The 26,425-nt window shown below is 48.0% G+C and overlaps 1 protein-coding gene across 6 annotated transcripts in view; it reads left to right on the top strand.

The window, feature by feature from the left end:
• Positions 1–26,425, top strand: part of ITCH (itchy E3 ubiquitin protein ligase) — a 340,605-nt gene that overhangs the window by 155,299 nt on the left and 158,881 nt on the right. For all 6 annotated transcript variants that reach the window (XM_029614662.1, XM_029614667.1, XM_029614661.1 and 3 more), the window contains 2 exons: positions 6,890–7,047; positions 19,975–20,188. In XM_029614662.1, coding sequence (XP_029470522.1) covers positions 6,890–7,047; positions 19,975–20,188 — 372 coding nt within the window. The remainder of the gene's footprint in view (positions 1–6,889; positions 7,048–19,974; positions 20,189–26,425) is intronic.

The raw sequence follows: 26,425 nt of genomic DNA, 5'->3' as shown, positions 1-26,425 counted from the left end.
ATCCCACTTCATACTTTGTCACCTTCAGCTGAGTCAAACAATTAATCTAATTACTGCCACTGCTGCCACGTGGCTATTGGGGAGACACTGATTGCTGCTATTGGCACTGAAGCCCATTCTGCTGCCTCCTCTGTGCAGGCCCCGTGGGTTTCCACTTCCTCCATGTTGATCTCGTACATTGTGAGATCCGCCATAGAGAAAGTGCTACTCTTGCACATTCCCAAAGATTACATGTGCCAATCAGTAAAAAGTATTTTTTTTTTACATCTGCTTCCCTTTCTAATTTTTTGCCATTTCCTTTAATATTGCCTTTTTTTCTATTTCTTTTCTCTCCACCTGTCTTCTTCCCTCAAACACACAGTCAGGTTCTCATTCTCACATGCATTTCTCTCTCACACACACATACACAGGCTCTCACTGGCACAGGCTATCTGAGTCTCACACACAGGCTCTCTCACACCCCCACATGCTGCCTTGCTCAAGCACAGGCTCTCACTCTTACATGCTGTCTCTTTCACACACACAGAGGCTCTCACATGCTGTCTCTGCAAACACACACAGTCTCTCAACTCATCTCATACTCGCACACACCTTCTCTCACCTCTGGGCCTCTTCTTTACGGGTTGCCACAGGATGGGCTCTGCAGTGGCCCTAGTCTTCCCGGCCCCGCTGCTCCTCTTCTGCACGCGGCTGAAGCGCCTCTTCTACCCACGCGGCTGACGCGCCGCCTCCTTCCTCCCCATGCGGCTTCGGCAACATTTGTCTTCCGGGGCAGGGCAGGCAGGAAGGCAGTAGGAGGAGCACCTGCAGTGGCTGATACACCTCCTTCCTGCCTGCGCGGCTCCAGCAACATACGTCACTGCGACGCGCTACCTTTTTGGGCCATGTCTCTTCTCTTTTGGGGTTGGAGGAGGCAGGTCGCCAGCTTCGCCCCGCCTCCCCGCAGCAGCCGTGGCGCCACGGACCGGCAAAAAACCCCAACGGCCCGGTACTGGTCCGCGGACCGGTGGTTGGGGACCTGCTTTAGGCGCAGGGCCGGTGCAAGGGTATTAGGCGCCCTAGGCGAAACGTCAGCTATGCCGCCCCCCCCCCCCCCCGCCTCCACACACAATTAACTTACATTGTGCATTAATGAAAATAACGAAGTCTGTATTTATAACAGAACACTTATTTGACATTTTTATGCCATGTAAACCATTGAGATGATTTGTCTTATCGACGGTATAGAAACTCTTTTATAAATAAATAAATAAAAATATATAAAATAAACATAAACCAAAGCTATACTTGTTGCTCAAACAAAAAAAGCAGACACATCACATAATATTAAATAATTAAAATGGCAGTCAATCAAGAAAAATGAACTTAAAAAGCCATCTTTACTTACCCCCTCCAGCAGCTCTCTTACTCTTCTTCCATGCAGGCTGTAGTACACACCAGAAGCAGTAGTGGCTAAGCTCTATACCAGGGGTCAGGAACCTTTTTGGCTGAGAGAGCCATAAACGCCACATATTTTAAAATGTAATTCCATGAGAGCCATACAATGTGTTTAAAACTAAATATAAGTAAATGTGTGCATTTTATTTAAGATCACACTTTTAAAGTACAATAAGTCTCTGAAAATATTACACCAGGCCTTAAGACACCAATACATCTCCTATTAGGAAAACGGACCAAGTCAGGCTGCTATAGAGTCCTACACAGAAACAACACGCCAGCAGAAAACCTCACCTGAATCACGTGCTGTCCCTCACCTAACATAGAATAAAGAGACCAAAACGCATAACAAGAAGCATGCAGAAAAAACAGAATTGGAAACTGCAACAAGCCAGAGTCTCTGTATGCAGTGTAACAAAGGAAAAAAGAAACATCACCCATCCTTATAAAACAAATCAAGAAATATAAAATCATCAGCAGTAAAACTGTACTAACAAAAAGAACATATTTCGAAACAGCTGATGAGTGGAATATCCAATAATTAAAAACTCATATAAAACATTTCCAGATACCAACAAAATATTTAAAAATAGCAGACACAAAGACCCAGTAATGAAAAATAATAAGGATACAAAAATTTTTTTGCTCTGCATACCTGGGAACATTTGATATCCAGGTGTCCTGAGATTGTTCTGAATTAGCAGGAGGTGGGGTGGTTTGCTTGGAACTTTCTCCTCTCTCAGTCACATACCAGCGCTCTCTCTCACACTGGCTCTCAATGACACACCTATACACACATGCTCTCAGTACTCACATATACACATGTTTTTTCTCTCTCATATAGGCTCTTAATTACACATTTACACACATGCTGTCTATCTTTTCACGCTTACACACACACACACACAGGCTTTCAATCACATAAATACATGCTGTCTTTTTCTCTCACACACAGACTCTCATTCACATGCTTACAAACATGTCCTCTCTTTCTCTCATTTACACACAGGCTCTCAATCACATACTCACATGCTCCATCACCTAAACCAGCTGTCAATCAGACACAGACACACATGATCTCTCTCTTACTTATACACACAGGCTCTTAATCATACATACACATGATTTCTCTCACACACAAAGGATCTCAATCATACACACATACTCTTTCACACAAACTTACACATACAGGTTCCCAATGGTAAACTTACATTCATGCTCTCTCTCTCACAGGCAGGCTCTCAATCACAGACATACTCTCTTTCACATACACAGGCTCTCAATCATTCACATACATGCAATCTCTCACTCACACACACAGAATCTCAAACACACATGCTTGCTCGTTCATTCACTCTCTCTCTCCCCCACCCCGGGAACTCGCGGCAGCAGCAGCCTCCTCCCAACGCTAACCTCTTCATTTTCAGCCCTCGCGGAGGCGGAGTCCCATCGGCCGCGGTTGAAACTCCATTTTCCTCCGAGCCGCGCTGCAGTCTTCTTCCCGTCGGACACTAGCGTGGTCTCTTCTTCCCGCGCAGGCACCCGATGCTCTCCACTTCCTCTTCCGGGCCGCGGGAAGAGGAAGTGGAGAGCATCGGGTGCCTGCGCGGGAAGACTCCCGCGCAGGCACCCGATGACTCCAGCGCTGGCACCCGGCTGACTCCAGTCGTGCCCGGCGTGCTCTCTTCTCCTACCCCCCCCCCCCCCCGCGGCCCGGAAGAGGAAGTGGAGAGCATCGGGTGCCTGCGCGGAAGAAGAGACCACTCTAGCGTGGTCTCTTCTTCCCGCGCAGGCACCCGATGCTCTCCACTTCCTCTTCCGGACCGCGGGGGGGGGGGGGGCGGGAAGAAGAGAGCAGGCCCGGTGCCGCTGACTCCAGCTGTCCTGCCGCGTTCCGCCCGGGCTGACAGCAAAGGACTCACATGCTTGAAAGCGCGGCTCTCTTAATTTTACCGGGGCAGTGCCGCCCCCGGGAAGCTGGCGCCCTAGGCGACCGCCTAGTGCTTCCGCCGGCCCTGTTTAGGCGACCCCTGCGTTTTGGTCGTTCGACCCACAGGTTGAGAACCGCTGCTCTATATGATCTTCTCCATACTTCTTCTCGCACCATGTCATCCACAGTATCTGGCGTAACTGGCCAGCAGACGTCTCATCCAAAGCTCAGTTAGGTGCGTTACCATTCAAAGGAAAGTTTCTCTTCGGTGACGACTTGGAGCAGTTGATAAAGTCCCTGAATGAAAACAGTCCACAAGCTCCCGGAGCATAGGCCGAAACCTTCCAGGGATTTTCCATCGACCCGCTCATGTTTTGGTGGACAGTGGAGGTTTTGTCAGAGCAGACTTCAGCTTGCGGGGCAAAGGCAGCCAACGGTCAGGCCGCAATCCTGGAACACTTCCTTTCGAGGACGCAGAACCTCTTGTGAAGGAGGTCCTGCCACGTCCCTTGGCTCCAATGCTTCTCAAGGAGATAAGGCCGGCCCATACCTCGATTCCTTGGGTTGGGGGATGATTATCCCAGTTCCACGAGGAATGGGCTAGAATAACTTCTGATCAGTGGGTCCTAAGCATCATAGAACATGGCTACGCTTTGGAATTTGCTTGGCGCCGCCAAGATTTTTTTATGGTCTCTCCCTGCGGCTTGCGGACCAAGGCTCAGATCATCTGGAAAACCCTCGACCATCTGCTATCTCTCAGGGCGATAAAGTTTGTCCCCCTAGAGGACTGGAAGATGGGGCGTTACTCCATTTATTTCGTGGTCCCAAAAAAGGAGGGATCCTACCGGCCTATTCTAGACCTAAAAAAGGTAAACAAGGCTCTCAAGATACCACATTTCCACATGGAAACTATGCTTGGTTATTGCGGCAGTCCGCAAAGGCGAGTTCTTGGCATCTCTTGGTTCTCAATGCAGCCAAGACAGAAATCCTAATGATAACCACTAACCACTCGACCAGTACTGATCAAACACTCCCCATCTCCCAGATCACTCAAGCAAGGGACTTAGGAGTAATCATAGATAATCATCTGAATTTAAAGAAATCAATTAACAATATCACTAAGGACTGTTTCTATAAGCTTCAAGTTCTGAAAAGACTCAAACCCCTGTTTCACTTCCAGGACTTCAGAACCGTCCTCCAGTCAACGCTTTTCTCTAAAACTGACTACTGGAGCGCCTTACTCTTGGGGCTCCCCATTTCCGCCACCAGACCACTACAGATGCTCCAGAACGCAGCAGCTAGAACTTTAACCAACACCAACCGACGTGCTCATATCACCCCCATACTCCGAAACCTGCACTGGCTGCCAATAAAATACAGAATCCTGCACAAAGCACTCACCATAATCCACAAAACCATCCACAATCAACTCCCACTAGACCTTCAGATCCCTTTCAGACTCTACTCATCCGTAAGGCCCATCAGAGAAGCATATAAAGGAACCCTACAAGTCCCACCAACTAAATCCACCCGCCTAACTTCGACCAAAGAACGTGCATTCTCCACAGCGGGCCCCATCATTTGGAACAATCTGCCGACAGACCTTAGACTGGAACCCTGCCTTTTTACCTTCTGAAGAAAACTTAAGACCTGGCTTTTCCTCCAAGCCTTCCCCTAATATCTACAATGTCAATCCAGACTCAGTCCAACTGACGAGAAGCTCACACCAGTCCCGGTACTCTTCATATGTATTCAATTTATAATTTTTATCGCTGTCTTTCTACTTCCTGGCTACTCTAGCCCCCAAGTTTAATCTCCTTGTTATATGTAACTTTGCTTTGCTTTGGCCTACCTGTTATTTGTTATCTGGTTATTTATTATTTAGTTAGACCCTAAGTTCCATGTAAACCGGTTTGATATGAATCCTTTTCATATAGAAAAATGTTAAATAAATAAATAAATCCCTGGATATGATGGAAGCATACTTGCATATACCCATCCGCGAGGATCATCAGAAATTTCTTCACTTCATGATCCTAGGCATGCATTTCCAGTTCTGTGCTCTGCGTTCGGTCTGGCTACGGCCCCTCGCACATTCACCAAAGTTATGGTGGTGGTGGTGGCAGCAGCCCTGAGGAGACAAAGTCGTCTTATTCATCCGTACCTGGACGACTGGCTCATCAGAGCGAAGTCGAGGGACCTCTGCATAGAAACTATCAGCAAGGTGGGTCAGTCTTCTGGAGTCGCTCGGTTGGGTTGTCAATCAAGCCAAAAGCAACCTTATCCCATCTCAGACGATGGACTTCCTGGGGGCCCGGTTCGATACCAGTGCGGGAAGGTATTTCTTCCGCCGGACCAATTTAACCAAATTGACGGAGCAAGTTCATTGCTTGTTGTCGCTCCCACTCCCCAAAGCCTGGGACTATCTACAGGTCCTTGGCTCCATGGCATCCACCTTGGAGTTAGTTCCCTGGGCTTTTGCTCATATGAGACCATTACAGCGAGCATTGCTTTCCTGTTGGGATCCCGTCGGAGGAGTTCCAGTTCCCTCTACCGCTCACCGATCCTGCCAGATCCAGTCTTGGGTGGTGGCTTTGCCTGCACAACTTGACTCGTGGAATAGACCTCAAAGTCCGCAATTGGATAGTAGTGACCACAGATGCCACTCTCTCCAGCTGGGGAGCAGTCTGTCAGTCCCACCCAGTCCAGGGCTGCTGGTTTGAGGAGGAGTCGAGCTGGTCGATCAATCGCCTAGAGACCAAGGCAGTTCGATTAGCTTTGGTACATCCCACAGTCTGGACTGATCCGTGTTCAGGGAAAAGAAAATTGGTTCTTATCTGCTAATTTTCGTTCCTGTCCAGTCCAGATGCCCGGCCAGGGAGAGGGTTCCAAGTAGAGTCCGCGCTCATATTCAGTTTTATTGCAGAGGACTAAGGAAAAAGGCTACAGGTTGCTTTCTTGTTCAGTTCTGTAGTTCTATTTTTAATGTTTGGTTATTGCTTGATTCATTGTTATTACTGTTATTCTGCTTGGATAATCTTTATACTGAAGGGATGCAGGTGGCACACCAGGTTATGAGAGGGTGCCCTTCGAGTTTTTCTCTGTCTCCATCTGCTGGAAGGGAGGCATAACCCCACAGTTTGGACTGATCCGTGGTACTACAGGAACGAAATTAGAAGGTAAGAACCAATTTTCTTTTAATGGTTCTCGATAACAGGCCGCAGACCACAGCTCCCTTGCTAGCCTGGTACATGTGCACCATGAGCATTGCCATCTGTAGGAATTCCTGTTTGTACAATGGCTGGGACTTCCACCTTCCCTGAGGAACGGTGAATGCTGTCTCTGCAGTATCCCCAATCCCTGCTGGCCCAATGAGCAGAAACCAGGTCCTGAAATTGAATGCAGGTCTCTATCATTGCTGCCATTGTTCAAATAGTGGCAATTTCAGGTTGCATACAAAATTCTGTATGACCCTAAATTGTACAGTTTCATCTTTTTTTTTTTTTCCTATTTTTCTTCAAGGATGAGTACAATTACCTCAGATAACAGTGAAGATTCTGGACCCAGTGAGACAATTAATGGTAATTCTCCAGCACTTTCCAATGGTGGCCTTAAACCCATTTGTCCTCCAAGGCCTTCAAGAAAACCTCCCCCTGTACCACCCAGGCCCTCTGTTCCAGGTATGTGCCACATTTTGGTGGGTGACCACCAAAACCATGAACTGTCTTACAAAATATATGCCTTAACTGACATGTAAAATAACTATGCTGCAAATGTTGAATCCATGCCGTTGTCTTGCAAACTTTGATTCCAGCTTTAGGCAGGAACTTGTTTTCTGCTATGTTTTTTTAAAGGGATGCTCACTTTCTGCCATCAGGGCTGTAAAGAAATCCAGTTGATGAGATATATTATAGGTTTAGTTTAAATAAGAATTGGGTATCACTTTTTCATACACTTAGTATGCTAAAACTAAACATGTACTAGACTAAAATTAATTGCCTAGTGCACCACTCTAAAATAAACCTAATCTACAACATCCGCACTTTACCCACATTGATAGTATAGATGCTTTTAAAATTAAATAAATGAGGAAAGGTTTGGTAGTAATATAACACTGTCCAATAATAACATTTTAAAGAGATGATTTTCAATACTGCCAGAATCAGAGAGAAGAGAGTCACTTGTACAAAGATTCACTGAGAATTTTGTCAAAAACCACTATTCCTAAACATATCCAGATCAGTCCAGACCAGTGGGTTGTGTATCCCTACCAGCAGATGAATCAGAGAGCAAAAACTTAGGGCACTGCCATATATACAAGAGTGCCTCCTGCAGTCCCTCAGTATTTCTCTAACTCCAGCAGATGGTAGAAATGCACTCCTGCAGTCTTCATTAGTTTTTAGTTTGGTTTTTTCAGTTTAGATAGACAGAGTTTTTTTCTTTTGTTGCGGTCGCTTCTTGAGGTGTTAGGCACCTTCGTGGGCCATCCCTCAGTGGAAGCCGGGCGTCAAGGGTTAGACATCCCTGTCAGGGTTTCGCCCGCCTCAATTCGGTGAGTGAAGACCAGGGGCTCCTGGTTACTCACCACCGAAACTGCTTCAGCTGCTCCCTCGACCCCTGCAGGAGGTTACCAATTTTGGTTGACGCCATAAAGTTTGCTTTTAATAAAAAAAAAAATAAAAAATAGAGAGTCTAATAGACGGCTGTCTTTCACTGAGGTAAGGAGTCGGTGCAGGGGGGGGGGCCGGCTCCTCAGCGGCCGCTCAGGGAGTCTGCCAGCATTTTCCCTAAGCTCCCGGGGCTCCGGGGTGCTTCAGGAGGGAAGGGGTGAGTTTTACAGTCTGGCCCTGTTTGCGGCACGTCTCATGCGGTCGTAGCGCAACGAATTCAGTTGGGGCCTGCCTGCCTTTCTTTTGTTTTACCGCGCCGCTGCAGCACGCGTCTTGTCGCAGAGTCAGCCTTTCTTCCTGCCTGCCTCCCTTTTCCCATGTCGTGGCAGCACGCATCTGTGGCAGAGTCTGCCTTCACGCCTCACCTTCGGATCCCGTGGCTGTGCGGCCTTGCTCATCGGCCCTCACTCCAATTCGCCGGCCTGCCACATGTGTAGTACAAGCAGTCAGGCACTGGATTTGGCCTCCCTGTGCTCGGCCTGCTACCCAGGGATGGAGAGCTCATCGGGGCCCGTTGCCTCCTCCCCCCCCCCCCCCCACCACCACCACCACGGGGAGGGGGACAGTGCCTCTCGCCCCGGATCGTGGGAGGAGGAATCCCCTCCCATTTTAGCCCCGGTGGGGGAGGATCTCATGTTGGGGGCTGGTGATGCAGCACCACGCGATTCCCCGGAGGGATTTTTCCCTGAATTTATTCTACTGATGCACCAAGCCTTCCTAGCTAGAAAGCACTCTGCGCTTAAAAGGCCCGGACTCCCTGGGAATATGTCGGAACCGCCTGTGAAGAGGGGTCAAGGCACAGAGCCTCGGCCCAATGGGAGATAGCCCCCGGGGGCCACAGGATCCACTTTCTGGGACAGGAGCTCTGCCAGCCCCGGGGGGCGGAGACGAGTGCAGACCCGGATCCGATACCGGATCCGGGAGACATGGATACGGACGACCCGGATGATGACGATATCCTGCCTGCTGAGGGAGATGATCCCAGGGTAGTCCGTCTTTTTAAGCGGGATGAGCTGCGGCCCCTTATTCCCCAGGTCTTGGAGGTCCTGGGACTTAAAGTTTCTCAAGACGAATCCGACAATGAGGGAGTTAATCCAGTCCTCGATGGGATTATGGGTCCCACAACATCTTTTCCACTGCCTAAGAAAGTCTGCAAGCTGGAGACCCGAGAGTGGGAGGCTCCGGATGCAGGGCTGAAGGTGGGCAGGGCTATGGCAAAGCTATATTCCCTGTCTGATGTTTTAGACTTTTTGAAGATTCCGAAGGTGGACGCTGCAGTCTTTGCGGTCACAAAGAAGACCACTATCCCGGTGGCTGGGCAGCTGCTTTGAAAGACATGCAGGACCGCAAACTAGAGATACAGTTGAAGTGGGCATTTGAAGTGGCCGCTTTGAGCCTTCGGGCGGCAGTTTGCGCCAGCCTTATGCAGAGGGATTGCCTGTGCTGGGTTCAGAACTCTGCTTCCAGTTCTGGGGCCGGCAGCAGCGGGGCACTGCAGACCGCCCGGCTAGAGGTGGGCGTCGCAGATGTGGCGGATGCGCTGTATGATCTGGTGAGGAGTATGGTGTCGATGGTAGTGGCGCGTCAACTCCTCTGGCTGAGGAATTGAGCGGCAGATTTGTCCTCAAAATCCCAGCTTTGCAACCTACCCTTTAAGGGCAAGCTCCTGTTCGGGGACGACCTGGATCAGCTGGTTAAGCTACTCAGGGAGTCCAAGGGCAATAAGTTGCCAGAAGATAGGAGATCTTCTAAAAAGGTTTTTCCTTCTCTGGCTTGTTTTCGGATTCTCACTGTTATCGAGCCGGCAGATCTGCCACGTCTTCTGGTCCTAAGGAAACTCCAGGATGACAGCAGTCCTTTCGCGGGGATCTCCGCTCCGGTAGAGACTCGGGACACCTCGGTGCAGAAACAGTAAACCCTCCTGTTGGAAACAGGATGCTGGGCTTGATTGACCCTTGGTCTGACCCAGTATGGCATTTTCTTATGTTCTTATGTTCCTATTGAAGCCATGAGCATCCATTCCATCATCGAAGCTGTCTGAGGCAGATTATCCAACTTTTTCACGGAATGGGTAAGGATTACCTCAGACCACTGGGTCCTGGTGGTGATCAGAGACTGCTACGCTCTGGAGATCTCGCGTCCGGTTCAGGAGGTCTTTGTGGAGTCCTGCGTGGCCTCACGCAACAAGCGCAAAGCGGTACGGGAAATCCTGCAACGACTTCTCGAGCTCAGAGCTATTGTCCCAGTTCCGGAGACATAGCAGGGATGGGGCACAGTACTCTGTTTACTTTGTAGTCCCCAAAAAGGAGGGTACGTTCCGTCCCATCCTTGATCTGCAGAAGGTGAACCATTGTCTTTGGGTCCCTCATTTTCGAATGGAGACTCTGAGGACGGTAATGACTGTGGTACGGAAAGGGGAGTTTCTAGCGTCCCTGGATATCACGGAGGCATATCTACATATACCAATCCAGCTGAGCCACCAGAGATTTCTACGCTTCGTCTTGGGGCAGCACTTCCAATTTCGAGCCCTCCCGTTTGGTCTTGCGACAGCTCCTCGAACATTCACCAAGGTGATGGTGGTGGTAGCGGCTTTCCTTCGGAAGGAGGGAATTTTAGTCCATCCTTACCTAGATGACTGGTTGATTCGGGCAAAATCACGGGAGGACTGCGAGAGATCAGTTCACAGGGTGATGTTCACCTTACAGTCACTCGGGTGGGTCATCAATATGCAGAAGAGTCACTTGGAACCCACCCGAGAGCTGATTTACCTGGGAGCACGGCAGACTGAGTGACGGAGTTACAAGGCCAGATCCACGTCCTTCTTCTGAGGGACAATCCCACAGTATGGTATCTACAGGTCCTGGGTTCCATGGCTTTCACTTTGGATTTGGTTCCATGGGCGCTTGCTCACTTACGACCGTTACAACGTGTGCTTTTGTCACGTTGGAGTCCGGTGTTGGAACAATTTCACCTACCAATGCTGCTGTTTCCATAGTCAGTCTGTCGTGGTGGCTTTCGCGCGACAATCTGGAACGGGGGGTGGACTTGGACCCTCCTTATTGGCTGATAATCTCCACCGATGCCAGACTCTCCGGTTGGGGAGCAGTGTATGCAGACAAATCCGCCCAAGGTCTCTGGTCAACGACAGAGGGATCGTGGTCCATCAATCGGCTCGAGACAAGAGCGGTGCGTCTTGCCCTCCAAGCGTTCCTACCCTGGATCCAGGTCAGAATGGTAAGTGTTCTCCGACAATGCGACGACAGTGGCATACATCAACTGGCAAGGCGGGACAAGAAGCCCACGGTGGCGCTAGAGGTGCAACTCCTATTCGCCTGGGCGGAGCGTCATCTCGGGGGAATTGCTGCTTCTCATGTCGCCGGGGTGGAGAACGTGCAAGCGGACTTTCTCAGCAGACAGCAACTCAATCCAGGAGAGTGGGAGCTGTCTCCCGAAGCGTGGAACCTCATTTGCACCAGATGGGGGGAGTACCACAGTTGGATCTGATGGCAACGCGGGCGAATGCGAAGATGGAACGTTTTTTCAGCCGTCGACGAGAGCAGGGCTCGGTGGGCCTCGATGCTTTCGTGTGCCCCTGGCCCACTGGAATTCTCCTTTATGCCTTCCCTCCCTGGCCCCTCATCGGTCTGCTTCTCCGCCGCATAGAACTCCATCCAGGACGGGTGGTTTGGTGACACCGGAATGGCCGCGTTGCCCTTGGTTTGCGGATCTGGTTCGCATGGCTCTGGAGGGTCCATTGCAGCTTGCTCATCTGCCACATATGCTTCGGCAGGGTCCCATATTTTCGGATTGGGAGGATCACTTCTCTCTCACGCGAGGCGACGTTTACGCTTGAAGGGTTATTCCGAACAGGTCATTTCCACTTTTCTGCAGGAGAGACGCCCGCCACCTCTATGGCCTATGTGAGAGTCTGGAAGCTTTTTGAGACGTGGTGTCACCAGCGTTCCTGCAATCCATTAGCTGTGGATGTTCCTCGGGTACTCGACTTTCTGTAGCAGGGCCTCTCTAAGGGTTTAGCATTCAATTCCCTTCGGGTACAAGTTGCGGCTCTGGGTGCCTTGCAGGGAAAGTTTAACGGCTGCTCGCTTGCAGCGCACCTGGATATTGCTAGTTTCTCAAGGGGGTCAATAATTTTCGGCCTCCCGTCCATTCAGTGTGTCCGGATTGGAGTTTTAATCTAGTGCTGCGTGTACTATGTGGAGCCCCTTTCGAGCCTCTCCACAGGGCTTCGCTGAAAGATCTGACTTTGAAAACTGTATTTTTGGTGGCCATTTGGTTGGATCTCAGAATTACAAGCGCTGTCGTGTCAAGACCTATTTCTTCGGATTTATGACGATAGAGTGTCATTGCGCACGGTTCCATCCTTTGTCCCTAAGGTTGTTTCGGCCTTTCACGTAAATCAGACTGTGGAGCTACCAGGGTTCTCACAATGGTCTTGGGAGTCTTCTCAGGACAAAGACCTTCATCTTTTGGATGTGCGGCGCGTCTTACTGCGTTATCTAGAGGTTACCAATGACTTCCAACATTCCGATCATTTGTTCATTCTCTTCGGGGGCCCAAAGAAAGGGGACAAAGTGTCTAAAGTGATCATCTCGCGTTGGATTAAAGAAGCCATTTGTTCGTCTTACATAGTCCAAGGACGCCAGGTTCCTTTGGGTCTCAGAGCTCATTCCATCAGGGCCCAAGCTACTTCCTGGGCAGAGTTTTAGCTCCTGTCGCCTCAGGAAATCTGTAGGGCGGATGTGTGGTCCTCTCTTCACACTTTCACTAAGCATTATTGATTGGACGTTAAAGCTACTGAAGAATCATCCTTCGGTGAGTGTGTCTTGTGTGCGCGTCTTTGAGGTTCCCTCCCAGTGTAGGGTGGCTTGGGTACATCCCACTGGTCTGGACTGATCTGGGTATGTTCAGGAAATGAAAATTGGTTCTTACCTGTTAATTTTCGTTCCTGTAATACCACAGATCAGTCCAGAGGCCCACCCCTAACTTCAGATACTGAAAGACTGTCTTGGCTAGACTTTTGCTATGTTTTCACGATGGAGCAGTTGTTAGCAGTTGTTAGCAGTTGGTTCGGTTTATGTTTTTTCACGGGGCAAAGAGGTAGTCAGTTTTTTGTTGGTTGCTACCTTCGTTCCTTAGTTCTGTTAGCTTGAGCTTAGGTACAGGACAATACTGACTTCCCGTTCAATTCCGAATCAAATATAAATGTCTGACACTGATTCATAAAACTATTTACGGTAACAATAATGAATGGCTAAACGCAACGCTTCACGTTCATACACCTGTACGAAATCTTAGATCCTTGGGTAAAGCACTTCTTTCAGTTCCATCACCTAAGTCAGCGCATCTTAATACAGTTAGAGAGAGGGCCCTATCTATAGCTGGGCCAAAACTTTGGAATACTCTTCCACTTGAGTTAAGATTAGAGGAGAATATTCAGTCTTTAAAAAGCAGGTAAAAACATGGCTGTTTTTGCAGGCTTTCAACAGTACAATATGAATTCTTTAGTGACGCCCCCTGTGGGTATAATATCTAGCTCACCCTATTTTAGTTTGCTTTTTGAATGGATTTTATGTATTTTGTTATTTCCTAGCATGTAGCAGATGGACTCAGGACCAATGAGTATAGTGTACTCCTGTTAGCAGTTGGAGACGGATCAGATTTCAATCTGACGTCAGCCCCTAGTACATATACCCCTGCAGGAAGTGCAGCTCCTCAGTATTTTCCGTCTCCATAGCAGTTAGGGACTATCTGCACGCTCTCAGAGCGTTAGACCAAAATTAAAGAACAAAACCGAAATTTAAAGAAGAAACCTACCTGAAGACGAGCCCCGCACTCCTTCGGTGATACCCTCTGGTTAGCAGTTGGAGACGGATCAGATTTCAATCTGACGTCAGCCCCTAGTACATATACCCCTGCAGGAAGTGCAGCTCCTCAGTATTCTTCCTTGCAAAGCATTGTGGATATATGTGTGACTGACTGATTGATTAACTTAATATGATTAACTTAGATAACTTTTGTTAGAACGTTAAAAACTGGATTAACTTGATTAACTTGAACTGGTTGGTTGACTATAGCTGGAAACCGCCAGTGTGCCCAACCGGAAAGCGTCGACACCTGGCAGGGTGGATGCCCTAGGGAAATGAAAGCATGGCTTACCCTTGAATCGTTGAGGGACCATGTATAGTGGCAGCCGAGGGTGGGCTGCTGAGTCCATCTGTCTACACTAAGGAAAACGAAATTATCAGGTAAGTAATTTCTCCATTTCCTAGCGTGTAGCAGATGGACCCAGGACCAATGGGATGTATAAAAGCTACTCCCGAACTGCGTGGGAGGCTGCCCGTGGTCCATTAAGGTTTGCTCTTGCAAATGCTGTGTCCTCCCGAGCCTGAACATCCAGACGGTAGAATCTGGAGAAGGTATGGATGGAGGACCACGTTGCCGCACTGCAGATCTCGGCAGGTGACAGTATTCTAGTTTCTGCCCAGGAAACCGCCAGGGCTCTGGTGGAATGGGTCTTGACCTGTAGAGGTGGTGGTTTTCCTGCTTCTAAGTAGGCCGCCTTGATGACTTCCTTGATCCAGCGGGCAATGGTTGCCCGCGAGGCCGCTTCCCCTTGCCTCTTTCCACTGTGAAGGACGAAAAGGTGGTCAGTCTTTCGTACTGGTTCCGACATTTCCAGATATCTGGAAAGGAGTCTGCCGATGTCGAGATGGTGCAGACTACAGGCTTCTTCTGACTTCTTCAAGCCGTCCATCGCAGGTAGTGAGATGGTTTGGTTAAGGTGGAAGTGTGAGACCACTTTGGGGAGGAAGGAGGGAACCGTGCGTAGCTGAATGGTCCCCGGGGTGAGGCCTGTAGCTCTGAGATGCAGCAGGCCGAGCACACGGCCAGCAAGAACACCGTCTTCAAGGTTAACAGACGGAGGACAGGCCTCGGAGGGGTCTGAAGGCGGATCCCGCTAGGAATTGATGTCCTTGGATTTGTCTGAGGCGTACCTACATATTCCCATCCAACTAGCGCATCAATGATTTCTGCACTTTGCGGTTTTAGAGCGTCTTCATCAATTTTGAGCATTACCTTTTGGTTTGGCCGCCGTGCCCAGAACTTTTTCCAAGGTTATTGTAGTGGTGATGGCAGTGTTGAGAGAGGATGGGATTCTGGTCCACCCGTACTTGGACGACTGGCTGATTCGGGCCAAGACTCCATCGCTAGAGTATCTCTGTGTTTGGTTCGACACTAAGCAGGGCAGTATGTTCCTGCCGGAGGGTTGTATTCAGAAGCTGATGGCGCAGGTACATCTGTTGATAGGATCACACTGTCAGACATATTGTGTTTATCTACAGATGCTCGGATTGCTGGCGGTGACCCTGGAAGTGTCACCGCCAGCGAAAGTGCATATGCTTATCTTTAGCGTACTCTGCTGTCTTGTTGGAGCCCATAGTCTGACTATTCATTTTGGCTTCACCTGCCGATGGAAGACTGCACACACCTGCAGTGATGGTAAGAAGCAGATCATCTGAGAAAGGGGGTTTCCCTAAGATCACCGTCTGGCTAGTACTCATGACAAATGTGAGTCTCCTGGGTTGGGGCGCACACTGTCAGGAGCTAACAGCGCAAGGGTGCTGGAGTACAGAAGAATCTCTCTGGAGCATCAATCGGCTGGAAGCCCGTGCCGTCCGGTTGGCATGCTTGCAGTTCAGTCATCGTTTACAGGGTTGAGTGGACCAAATAATGTCTGACAATGCAATGACAGTGGCTTACATCACTCTATAGGGAGGAACCAAGAGCCAGCAAGTGTCGCAGGAAATTGCCCAACTTATGGAATGGACGGAAGTGCATCTTTAGGAGATCTCAGCCACACACATAGCAGGAAACGACAATGTAAAAGCAGATTTTCTCATCAGACAAAACTGGACCCAGGAGAATGAGAATTTTCAGACGAGGCATTTCAGCTGATAGTGGATCGCTGGGGCCTTCCGTTTCTGGTCATGCTGGCGACTTCTCACACTGCAAAGGTTCCTCGTTTCTTCAGTCGCAGGAGAGATCCAAAGTCCCTGGGCATCTATGCCCTTGTGCAGGAGTGGCTGGAGGGCAAGCTGCTGTATGCCTTCCCCCTGTGGCCCATGTTGGGCAGGGTGTGATTAGGAAGATCGAGAGTCACAGGGAGATGGTGCTTTTGGTGGCACCAGATTGGCCCAGGAGACCATAGTATGCAGATCTGCGAAGGCTCCTGGTAGACTCCCCTCTCCGGTTTCCATTGCACATGGATCTGCTATGGCAGAGGCCTATTCTTCACGAAGATCCAAATCGATTTTGTATTACATTATGGCCCTTGATAGGGCTCGGTTGCTGAAGTGTGGATATTCTACTGTGGTGATTGCCACTTTGCTACAAGCAAGAAAGTTCTTTACTTCCTTAACCTATGTGTGGGTTTGGCGAGTGTTTGAGGCTTGGTGTGAAGACTATGGGGCTCTTCCTTATTTGGTTAAGATCCCGCTCATTTTGTAATTTTTGCAGGAATGATTGAATTAAAGGTTTGGCTCTTAATTTATTAAAGGTATAGGTGGTGGCTCTTGCCTTTTTCAGGGGTCAGGTGAATGGTGGATCCTTGTCGGCTCATCCAGATGTGGCCCTTTTCTTGAAAGGAATGAAACATCTTTGTTCTCCCTTGCGGTTACCCGTGTCCTTGTGGAGTCTTAATCTGATTTTGGATTTTTTAGTGGGCCCTACTTTTTAACCGATGCGTGCCCTCTCCTTGTGGTTACTGACCTTGAAAACTGTGTTTCTTGTGGCAGTTTGTTCGGCGCATAGAGAATCCTTTCTGCAGGCCTTGTCTTGCCTGGAGTCATTCCTTCGAGTGATTCTAGGGGCAATACAGCTGTGGTACTGTTCCTTCCTTTTTGCCAAAAGTGGTTTCACATTTTCATGTGAATCAGTCCATTTCCTTGCCATCTCTGGACAGGAAAAGAGATGCGGAGGAATATCGCCCATTACGGCCCTTGGATGTTAAGAGGTATTTGGAGGTTTCTTAACCTCTCAGGAAGACGAATTGCCTGTTCTCCACAGTGGAAGTAAGCAGGGCGAGCCAGGGTCGCGGGCAACAGTAGCCCACTGGATTAAGGAGGTAGTCACGGCCGCGTATGTAGATGCTGGTCAGCCGTTGCCTAGCTGGGTTAGGGCTCATTCCACTAGGGCTCAGGAAGTATCATGAGCGAAGATTAGATTGTTGTCTCCTATCGGCATTTGCCAAACTGCAACGTGGTCCTCCTTACATACCTTTTCCAGGTATTATCGTCTGGATGTGCAGGCCCAGGAGGACCTAGCCTTCGCACGTGTGGTTTTGACTGGACCGCAGGTAGCCTCCCGCCCTGTTCAGGAGTAGCTTTGGTATATACCACTTGTTCTGGATCCACCTGATTAAACACTAAGAAATGAGAAATTACTACTTACCTGATAATTTTCTCTTCTTTAGTATAGACAGGTGGATCCACCTTCCCGCCCTTGGCTGCTGGCGGGTTATGCTATTGTTATCCTGTGTGGCTGCGTGTTCCAGGGATTACTGGTAAGTTAGTCCAGTCCCTAGACTAATGTTATATACATTCTTTGTCTGAGCTCAGTGTTTTCCAGTTGGCAGAATGCTGTTATCTGTTAATAATCAAGTTTTGTTAGTCTGTCCACAGTTGGCTTTTGCAGAGAATACTGGGGGGCAGATGTCACTGCAAGGGTATTTATATTGTGTTATCAGCTTTGCTGTGCCTCCATCTACTGGTAGAGGTGCATAACCCACTTGTTCTGGATCCACCTGTCTGTACTAAAGAAAAAGACATTTATTTATTTATTTGATGCCTTTTTTTTGTTTTGTTTCTCAATCATGGTGAACCCAAGTCCCCTAATGCTTAAATATTTTAAACATACATTGAAAAATTATTTCAAAACATGCAAGAAAGCAAAACATAAATATATCCACAGTGCACAAAAGATGATCCCTGACATGGATTGGGTTTTCCGAAGGATGTCTCAAGGGGAGCATAAATGAACCCCACAGAGTCATCTATAAAACAAAGAATAGATAGTCAGTGAGTGAAAGGCCACAAACCAAAAGACAAAGGCAAAATATATATGGAAAATCCCATTATCTGCACTTGCATGCAGTCGCTGTCTCAAAAAACCTATATCCTTGAGTAAAACTATTCTACCTGTGGAAATGTCTTTAAATGTTGCCCTCCCCAAGTTTCTGTTGTACACAGTATTCAGAATATCTTGCATGTTAGGTGCTGGAATAATTATTTATAGAAAATGTAAGAAAGTTTATTGGCAGCTTGTTTCTAATTGATTGATAAACACTGCATTGCATTTATGTTAAGTTAGTAATCAATTACAGAAACACTGGGACAATATTTCGACATCAAAGTATAGCTCTTCTTGGTGAAAGCTGAACTAGTGGAATGAATATGACAGCTTAAAACGAATAAATCACTCACCACCTTTTTCTAGCTTTAGCAGAATATCAGTTTTATAATAAACCACATTAAATATATACTAGATGTATTTTATGCTGGATGAATTTTTCAAGTTCACTTTTGGCTTCTTGATTTCAGGCAAAGAGGACCCAAAATTAGCATCTAGAGCTTTACTAGTAGAAAAACCCTCCAAAAATGGAGCTAGAGAACAACTTTGGGGGTGGGGTGGTTGGAGGGAAGAGCAGCAATCTCCCCATTGGAACCATCTTGCTGTAATTTCCCCCTAGCTCCCAGAGGGCAAATCTGTTCCTCTTTGGCCCTCCTTCACTCCAGGACAAGTGATAGTATTTGGTGGGACAGGAACGATGCCCAATTCAAGATGGTGTTGGCTCAATGAGGCTCTTCTACACCCCAGTGGCTGCTACATCTGCATAGTAAAATAATAAATGACAACAGTTAACGACCCAAATGGTCCATCCAGTCTGCCTAGCAAGTTGTTTAGGGTAGTTATTGCCGCTCCACGCATGTTCCTCCCCCCCCCCCCCCCCCCCCCCCGCCATGCCTTCCACCTAAAGTTAACATAGGCAGCCCCAGCAGAAACACCCAAACACCACACAGGGACCCCAGGCTGCCTTTTGAAAATATCCTGTTGTAAGTTTCATATTGTGCATCTTTGCCATTCATTCATCTGGTTAGAGGAAAATGTTGGATTCTCTGCATACTTCTCAAATGGCGATGATTGATTATTCCATTTTCAGTGAATAATGCCATGTGTGGCAAGTTTGCATCAGAATAAATATAATCAGCCTCATAGTTTAAAAAATTAACAAAACATTTATTTACATTTTAACAAAATTAATCAATTTAAAACCTAATTTTTAAAATTTCCTTTGATGGGAAGTTGGAAAAAGCAACCTTGGAGTATATTCTTAAATTTATTCTTAAAATCGTATGGCCTCATTGGTGCTAACCTATTAGAAAAGTATGGAGAGAAGCTATGAGAACTTTGAAAAGCTGTCATTTGAGGATGGAAGGACATACTACCTCAGCCAGCTTATTTGATATAATATTTGTGCTTTTCATGGTTTTTATTTTTTGTTTTGGACAGATGGTAAAATACATCTGTTTCTTAACTTGTTATAAAACATGGTCTCACTGGTGGTTCTAATACACACACAAAACGGGGAAGCTCTGTTTATTTTTAGGTTTCAAGTTTTGTTTTGCGCTCCCTCGACCCCCACCGCCATACACACCTTTTTTTTGAGATTCTAGGCAACCTCTTGCAAAATAGGTGCTGTGGTCATAATTTATGGCTTTTCAGGATTCCAATTCTTCTGGTTAATTTTTTAAATTAAAAAATTGATAGCATTTCTAAGTAAATTAGCCTTTTCAGTTGTGTGGAGTACTGAAAAAAGTAGGAGAGTGTTGGATAAGAATCTCTGGTTTCCTGTACCAGGTTCTTCTAGTGATCCTTCTGTTGCTGGGTCAGAGGCTGATGGACCTAACACAGTTACTTTGCCAGGCACAAGTACAAATGCACCCTCCGAAAGGAGCCCCGAGGAAGAAGCTGCTGGAGAGTTAACTGCACCTCCCATCTCCAGGCAAATTACACCAGTAAATCCTGCAGCATCACAGATTGGTGCCGTAAGTCAAGGACCACTTCCTCCAGGGTAGGTGCTTAAATGTCTTATTTCTTCTCATGTTTATATGGCAATTCTATTACTACCTATAAATATTTGTGTGCACATGCTGAAAGTAACGGCACTGGCTGGTGTGAAATAATTAAAAAGGCAGTTTTCAAGGGATTAGATGCATGTAAAGGGAGGGTTTACCTTCCTCCCTATCCCAGTTTGTCTGCCTGCATCCACCCTTTCCCTTTTCTTAATTTATCCCCAAAATTTCCTCTCACCCACATCTCAGAAATGCTCTTGCCAATACAGATACCCAAAAATGTCCACCTGTAACCCCCCAAAAGAAAATAGACATGCAACGTTGCAAAATTACTTTATATTTTTATGAAAAATGAAATTACATCATTTAATATGCAAAATGATCTAAATGTATTCAGATGTGCCAAAGAACTGTGGCACAATCTACCCTTGAGCTACTTCAGGAAACAGGGGACTGGTGTTATGGCTATGACTTCCTTTTCCAAGGGCCCTCAAATGCAAAAAAAAACAAATGCAAAGTAGAAATAGATTCTTTCCTAGCATGTAGCAGATGGACTCAGGACCAATGGGTATAGTGTGCTCCTGATAGCAGTTGGAGACTGAGTCAAATTTCAATCTGACATCAGCACTACATATACCTGTGCAGGAAGCTCTGCTCTTCAGTATTTCTCTGTCTCTTTAGCAGTTCGGGACTATATACATGCTTGCACAGCGTTAGAAAATCCAAAACAAAGAAGAAATAATCTTACCTCTACAGACAAACCCCGCTCTCCTGCGGTGATACCTAAGGGTCCCTCCCCCAGTCGAGAATTCCTGAGGTAATTTTCTGAGATCCCTCAGAGGTAAGCCTCGATCCGGTAGCTGGTTCCCGGTGTGGACTTAGCCCCCAGGAACGGGAGTGGCTGAGAGGCAGCAGGTGCAATACCGAGCGCGGTAGTGAAGGTACTTTTCCCTCTCCCCTCACAGCCGGAGACCGCCCGGCGCGAGACCGGGAAATGCTGATACAAGGTAAGGTAGAAAACTTTCTTAAAGTCTCTGGTCTCAGAGGTTCAGATAGCCGCAAAGATCGCCAGCCGGCGTCTGTCCTATCGGGTTGATCAGCTCCATACAGGCTAGACCCCAATGCGGAACAAGGGTCCTCCCATGTGGAGACCCTCCGGGGGGGGGGGGGGGGGTTCGCCATCTTGCCTGCATGGTCGTCGGCGCCATTTCCCCCCTCGATCACTGTACTGTCCGCATAACTGAGCCGTGCGCACAGTGGCAAGCCGGGCGCATAACCTACTTGTGCACACAGCGAAACGCCCAACGGCGCCGGGTGCACAAGTTAAGCCTGTGCGTACAGCAGCGAGTTCATCTCCGTAAGCGCACATAGCAGCCTGCACCATATCTTTGCAGTTTGCACGCACATCTTCGCTGCCCCCAGAGTGCATATCTAAGCCACCCGGTGTGCGCATATAAACGCACAGACCAGTCTTGAACGACCCTACGCGCCCAAACCATGGCACCACCAGCCAAGAAAGCCAAGGCACAAGTCCTCTGCCCAGCCTGCCACCTAAGAGCTGCGCAACACGAGGAGGACTCTGCCCTGTGCCTACAGTGCGAGGCGGCCCTGGGGAACCAGGACAAGGCCCCCCCCCCCCCTTGGCCAGTAGAGGAATCCGGCTCCACCAGCGATAGTACATTGGACCTCTCTTTCCCCTGCTCAGCCCCTTTTCAGTTGGGCCCTTCGGGGAATGCCGCTAGCTTCAATATGGACCCAGGAACCTTTTCCTGGGTAGAATCCTTCAAAGAGCTGCAAACCTTTGTCCAGGCACAATCGATGACACAGCCACAGCCTCCACCAGAAGACCACAACCTTCCAGGCCCCTCTCGACCTCCCCGAGACGTGCCCCCTCCGGACCAAAGCCTCCTCTTAGGGGACACAGACACCTCGGAGGAAGAACCAGACTCCCTGGAGGAAGCAGAAATCTCTCCAGGAATGGAACCATACCATACCATGATGCGTTTCTTCTCCAGAGACAAGTTACCAGACCTTGTGTCTCTGAGCCTGAAGGAACTGGCCATCCCAGGCACAAGCACCACAGCGGAACAAAAACGAAACCCTCTTCTAGTCAGGCTCCTTCAGGCCTCACGCCATTTCCCGTTGCTACAAGCCATACAACAACTGATCGACCTGGAATGGAATGTTCCAGAGGCCAATTTCAAAGGAGGATGGGCCCTAGAAGCCCTATACCCACTGGATCCCTCAGCCCAAGAACTCCTGGTGTTTCCCAAAGTGGACGCCATGGTCTGTGCTGTCACAAAGCGCAGTACCATTCCAGTCAAAGGAGGAGCGGTACTCAAAGATGCCCAGGACAGACGACAGGAATCCATCCTTAAACAGTCATTTGCAGCAGCTATGTCACTACAGATCGTTGCCTGCTGTGGCGTGATGTCATGTGCCTGCTTATCACTTGCCAGGAACGCTACCAAGCCCTTTCAAAACATTAGAACCAGCGATATCCTTCCTCACAGATGCAACATCTGATGTGGTGCGCACCTCAGCCAGGGGCGTTTCATCCATTGTGGCAGCCAGAAGGCAACTCTGGCTCCGAAGCTGGTCAGCCGACGTGACCTTCAAGACGAAACTCACGAGAATGCCCTTTAAAAGGAGCCCTCCTGTTCGGAAGCGAACTGGAGAAGTTAGCCGACAAATGGAGCGAATCCCCAGTACTTTGGCTACCAGAGGACAAGAACAAAAGAAGTCATCGTCCCTCTCCCCGAACATCCAAGGGCAGAGGATCACAGCATTTTAGACCGTACAAGAATACATACCAAGCACCTCGCCCCACAGGTAGGGGCCAGTCCTTTCGGAACAAGCACAACAAAAGGGGAGCCGGCTCAGGTCCAGGCCCCAGCCACACCCCACAATGAGAATCAACAGACCCATCCACAGGAAGAAGCCATAGGGGGCAGGCTTGCCCTATTCTACCAAAGATGGGTTGAGATAACGTCGGACAAGTGGGTCCTAAACATCATTCGAGAGGGATACTATCTGGACTTCCACAGCATCCCTCCAGACAAATTTGTGAAATCCCCTTGCGACTCCCCCTCCAAGAGGATGGCAGTGGAAACCACACTGACAAAATTGCTCTCCCTAGAGGCTGTAACACCAACAAAATACTGGGCACTATTCCTTCTATTTTTTTTTGTTAAATCAATTTTTTATTGCATTTTGCACACGTCAAGAAGAAACATGCAACATGTTGAACACAGGCTTTCTTCAGTGTCCAACAAGCGACAAGGAAAATACAGAATGCAAACCACTTATATTTCAGAATACCACTAAGTATCTCCTCCCCCCTTACCCTCCTCCCCCCACCCAATACAGGCAAGGTAGAACCAAAACATACTGTGATGCGGAGTTCAGCAGCCCCACGATCCTTAGTCCAGACCAAACAGTAGAATATGTCAGTCATTTAGTATCAAAATTTGCATTCTGTGTGGCAATGCCTGAAGGTATGGATCCCATATCTGTAGAAATTAGCGACGATGTCGTAGAGATGTGCGGGCCGTCAGCCACTCCATCTGCATCAAGCATTGCCAATGATTCCTTCAGGCCCAGAAAGAGGGCGCCACCGCTGCTTTCCACTGTAAAAGTATCAACTTTTTCCCAACAAAACAAGATTTCATAAATAACATACGATTACCGGCTTCACGAATGCGCAATAAAGGGATACATTCAAAAAGTATCAGTAAAGGAGATGCTTGTATGGGGATACCCAGTAACCCAGCTAAGTAGGATATAATGCGTCTCCAAAAATGTTGAATTACAGAACAGCCCCAAAACAAATGAGATAAAGTGCCACTTTCACGATTACATTTCCCACACTTGTCAGCTGGTATCAAGGCTGAGCGAAACGCCACTTGTGTAGACACATATGTATGCCAGAGAAATTTAAATTACATTTCTCGATAGTAAGAGGTAGAGGAGATTTTCGCAATGCGCCTAAAACAGGCTCCCACTTGTGAGACTGTAACATTAAACAACCCCTCTTTGTTCCAGCGCTCCGCTAGGACTGAACAGGGAGACTGGGAAACTAAGCTCCACAACTTATTATGATAGTGTGAAAGTGAGGGCACCTGTGTCTGTTCTAGCAGGAAGCAATCCGCAATCACCCGGAACCCGGGCTCTAAACTGCCTGTCGGTAGGGATTTTACATAATGGGAAAGCTGCAAGTATGAAAATACAGATAGATGTTGCCCCCCATATATGTCAGACATTTGTTGATAGGTAAGCAAATGTCCCGTATCATCCAAAACATGACCCAGCTGCGTAATCCCCAGAGCTGCCCATCTCTGAAAAACCACCGAGGTGGAACCGGGAGAAAAATCAGGGTTACCCTGTAGAGGCAAAAAATACGTGCATCCCTGAGGAAGCCGCAATAAGTTTAACAAACGAACCCAGACCCGTCTAATCGGAGAAATCAAACCCGCCAACTGTTTGGGCAGGTTCAGTTTATCTCGAGTGGTCTGTAAAACAAACCGCAAGTCACGGTTGCTTAGAGTCGTATGATCTGCCTCTAGATGCGTATAAAACCCCTCCCCTAGCAACCACTCCCATATCACCCGCAAGTTACTCGCCCAATTATATAAACGTAGGTTAGGGACATTAAGACCCCCCGCTCCTCACTTACCCTGTAATTGATATAGAGCAATTCTAGATTTTTTTCCCATGCCAAAAAAAACTCTGCATGCTACTTTCTACTCGTTTAATATCTTTAAGCTTTAAAGTAAACACCAAATTCTGAAAAACATAGAGCCATTTGGGCAGAATGATCATCTTAAAAAGATGAATCCGACCCCCCAAGGATAACTGTAGAGATCTCCAACGGGACAATTGTTCCACGGTGAAAGTGATAAGGGGAAGCACATGTAAATCCCCAAGTATCGTAAGCTCCCCTGTGCTCCCTCCCAGCTATCTCGCAACAAATCGGGATATGCCAACGCTTCAGATTTATCGGGATTTAAGCGGAAACCTGAAAAGGATCCAAATTTGCTAAAGAGGGCCAATAGATGTGACAAGGATGGTTTGGGATTCGTTTAAAAAAACAAACCAGAAGGTCATCGGCAAAGGCTGCATACTTGAAGGTCTGGTTTTGAAATCTAACCCCCTTTATTTGCCGAGCTCCTTGAATTGCCAATAGAAGTGGCTCCAGTTGTAGCAAAAACAGCATAGGAGATAAAGGGCAACCCTGCCTAGTTCCCCTATGAATGGGAAAGGTATCAGAATAAGATTGATTCACCACTATCCTAGCCACTGGGCCCCGATAAAGGAGATGAACTGCCTCTTGAAACCAACCTGAGATGTTCATTTCATCTAAAATGTGAAATAAGTAACCCCACTCCACCCTATCAAATGCCTTCTCGGCATCAAACTTATGGCCAAAAAGGGCTCTTGGAACTGCGTACTCAACGCCATCGCAGTCAGTATACGTCAGATATTGGTAAGGGCATAGCGTTTCTGCACAAACCCCACTTGACCTGGTTTGATTAAAGACGGTAGAATCAAAGCCAATCGATCGGCTAAAATTTTCGCCAATAATTTCTGATCAACGTTTAATAATGATATGGGTCGGTATGCCGCAGGTGATTGCGGGTCCTTCCCCGGTTTAGGGATCAACGTAACAGAGGCTTCATTGCTGTGTCTCGGGAAGTTACCCTGTTCAACCAAGGCGTTAAAAGTATTAGTAAGGGGACCAGTCAAAGCATCCATTAGGCCTTATAGTATTCAGCTGTAAAGCCATCAGGCCCTGGTGCTTTGAAGCATTTTGCCTGCCAAATAACTCGCCGTGTCTCCCCCTCTGAAATCGGATTGTTTAGCTGCTCTCGCTGATCAGGTGTAATTTGGGGCAGCTCCAACCCATCACAAAATTGTTGGCATCTATCTACCTCCTGGGGTCCAGCAGTGTATAAGGTAGCATAATAGTTCCTAAAAACCTTGAGCACAGTGGGAGTATCCGTTACCAATTGTCCCGTGGCGGTCCTCAATGCCGCCACAGAACTAGACGCACGTCAAGCTCTAATCAAATTAGCCATAAGTTTACCTGGCTTATTCCCCATTTGGAAGAGTTTGCTGATAATACAGCATACTTTTCTTTGCCCGCTGGTGTAGTAAAGTATTAAGGGCAGCTTGCACTGCAAAATACTGGGTCCGGGGAATTGTCAGCAATCAATGCCTGTTTAGCACCCCGGAGT

Source organism: Rhinatrema bivittatum, chromosome 8, assembly GCF_901001135.1.
Source record: "Rhinatrema bivittatum chromosome 8, aRhiBiv1.1, whole genome shotgun sequence".
NCBI lineage: Eukaryota > Metazoa > Chordata > Amphibia > Gymnophiona > Rhinatrematidae > Rhinatrema > Rhinatrema bivittatum.
The sequence above is the reverse complement of the archived record's forward strand: the minus strand, read 5'-3'. Positions and strand labels throughout refer to the sequence as shown.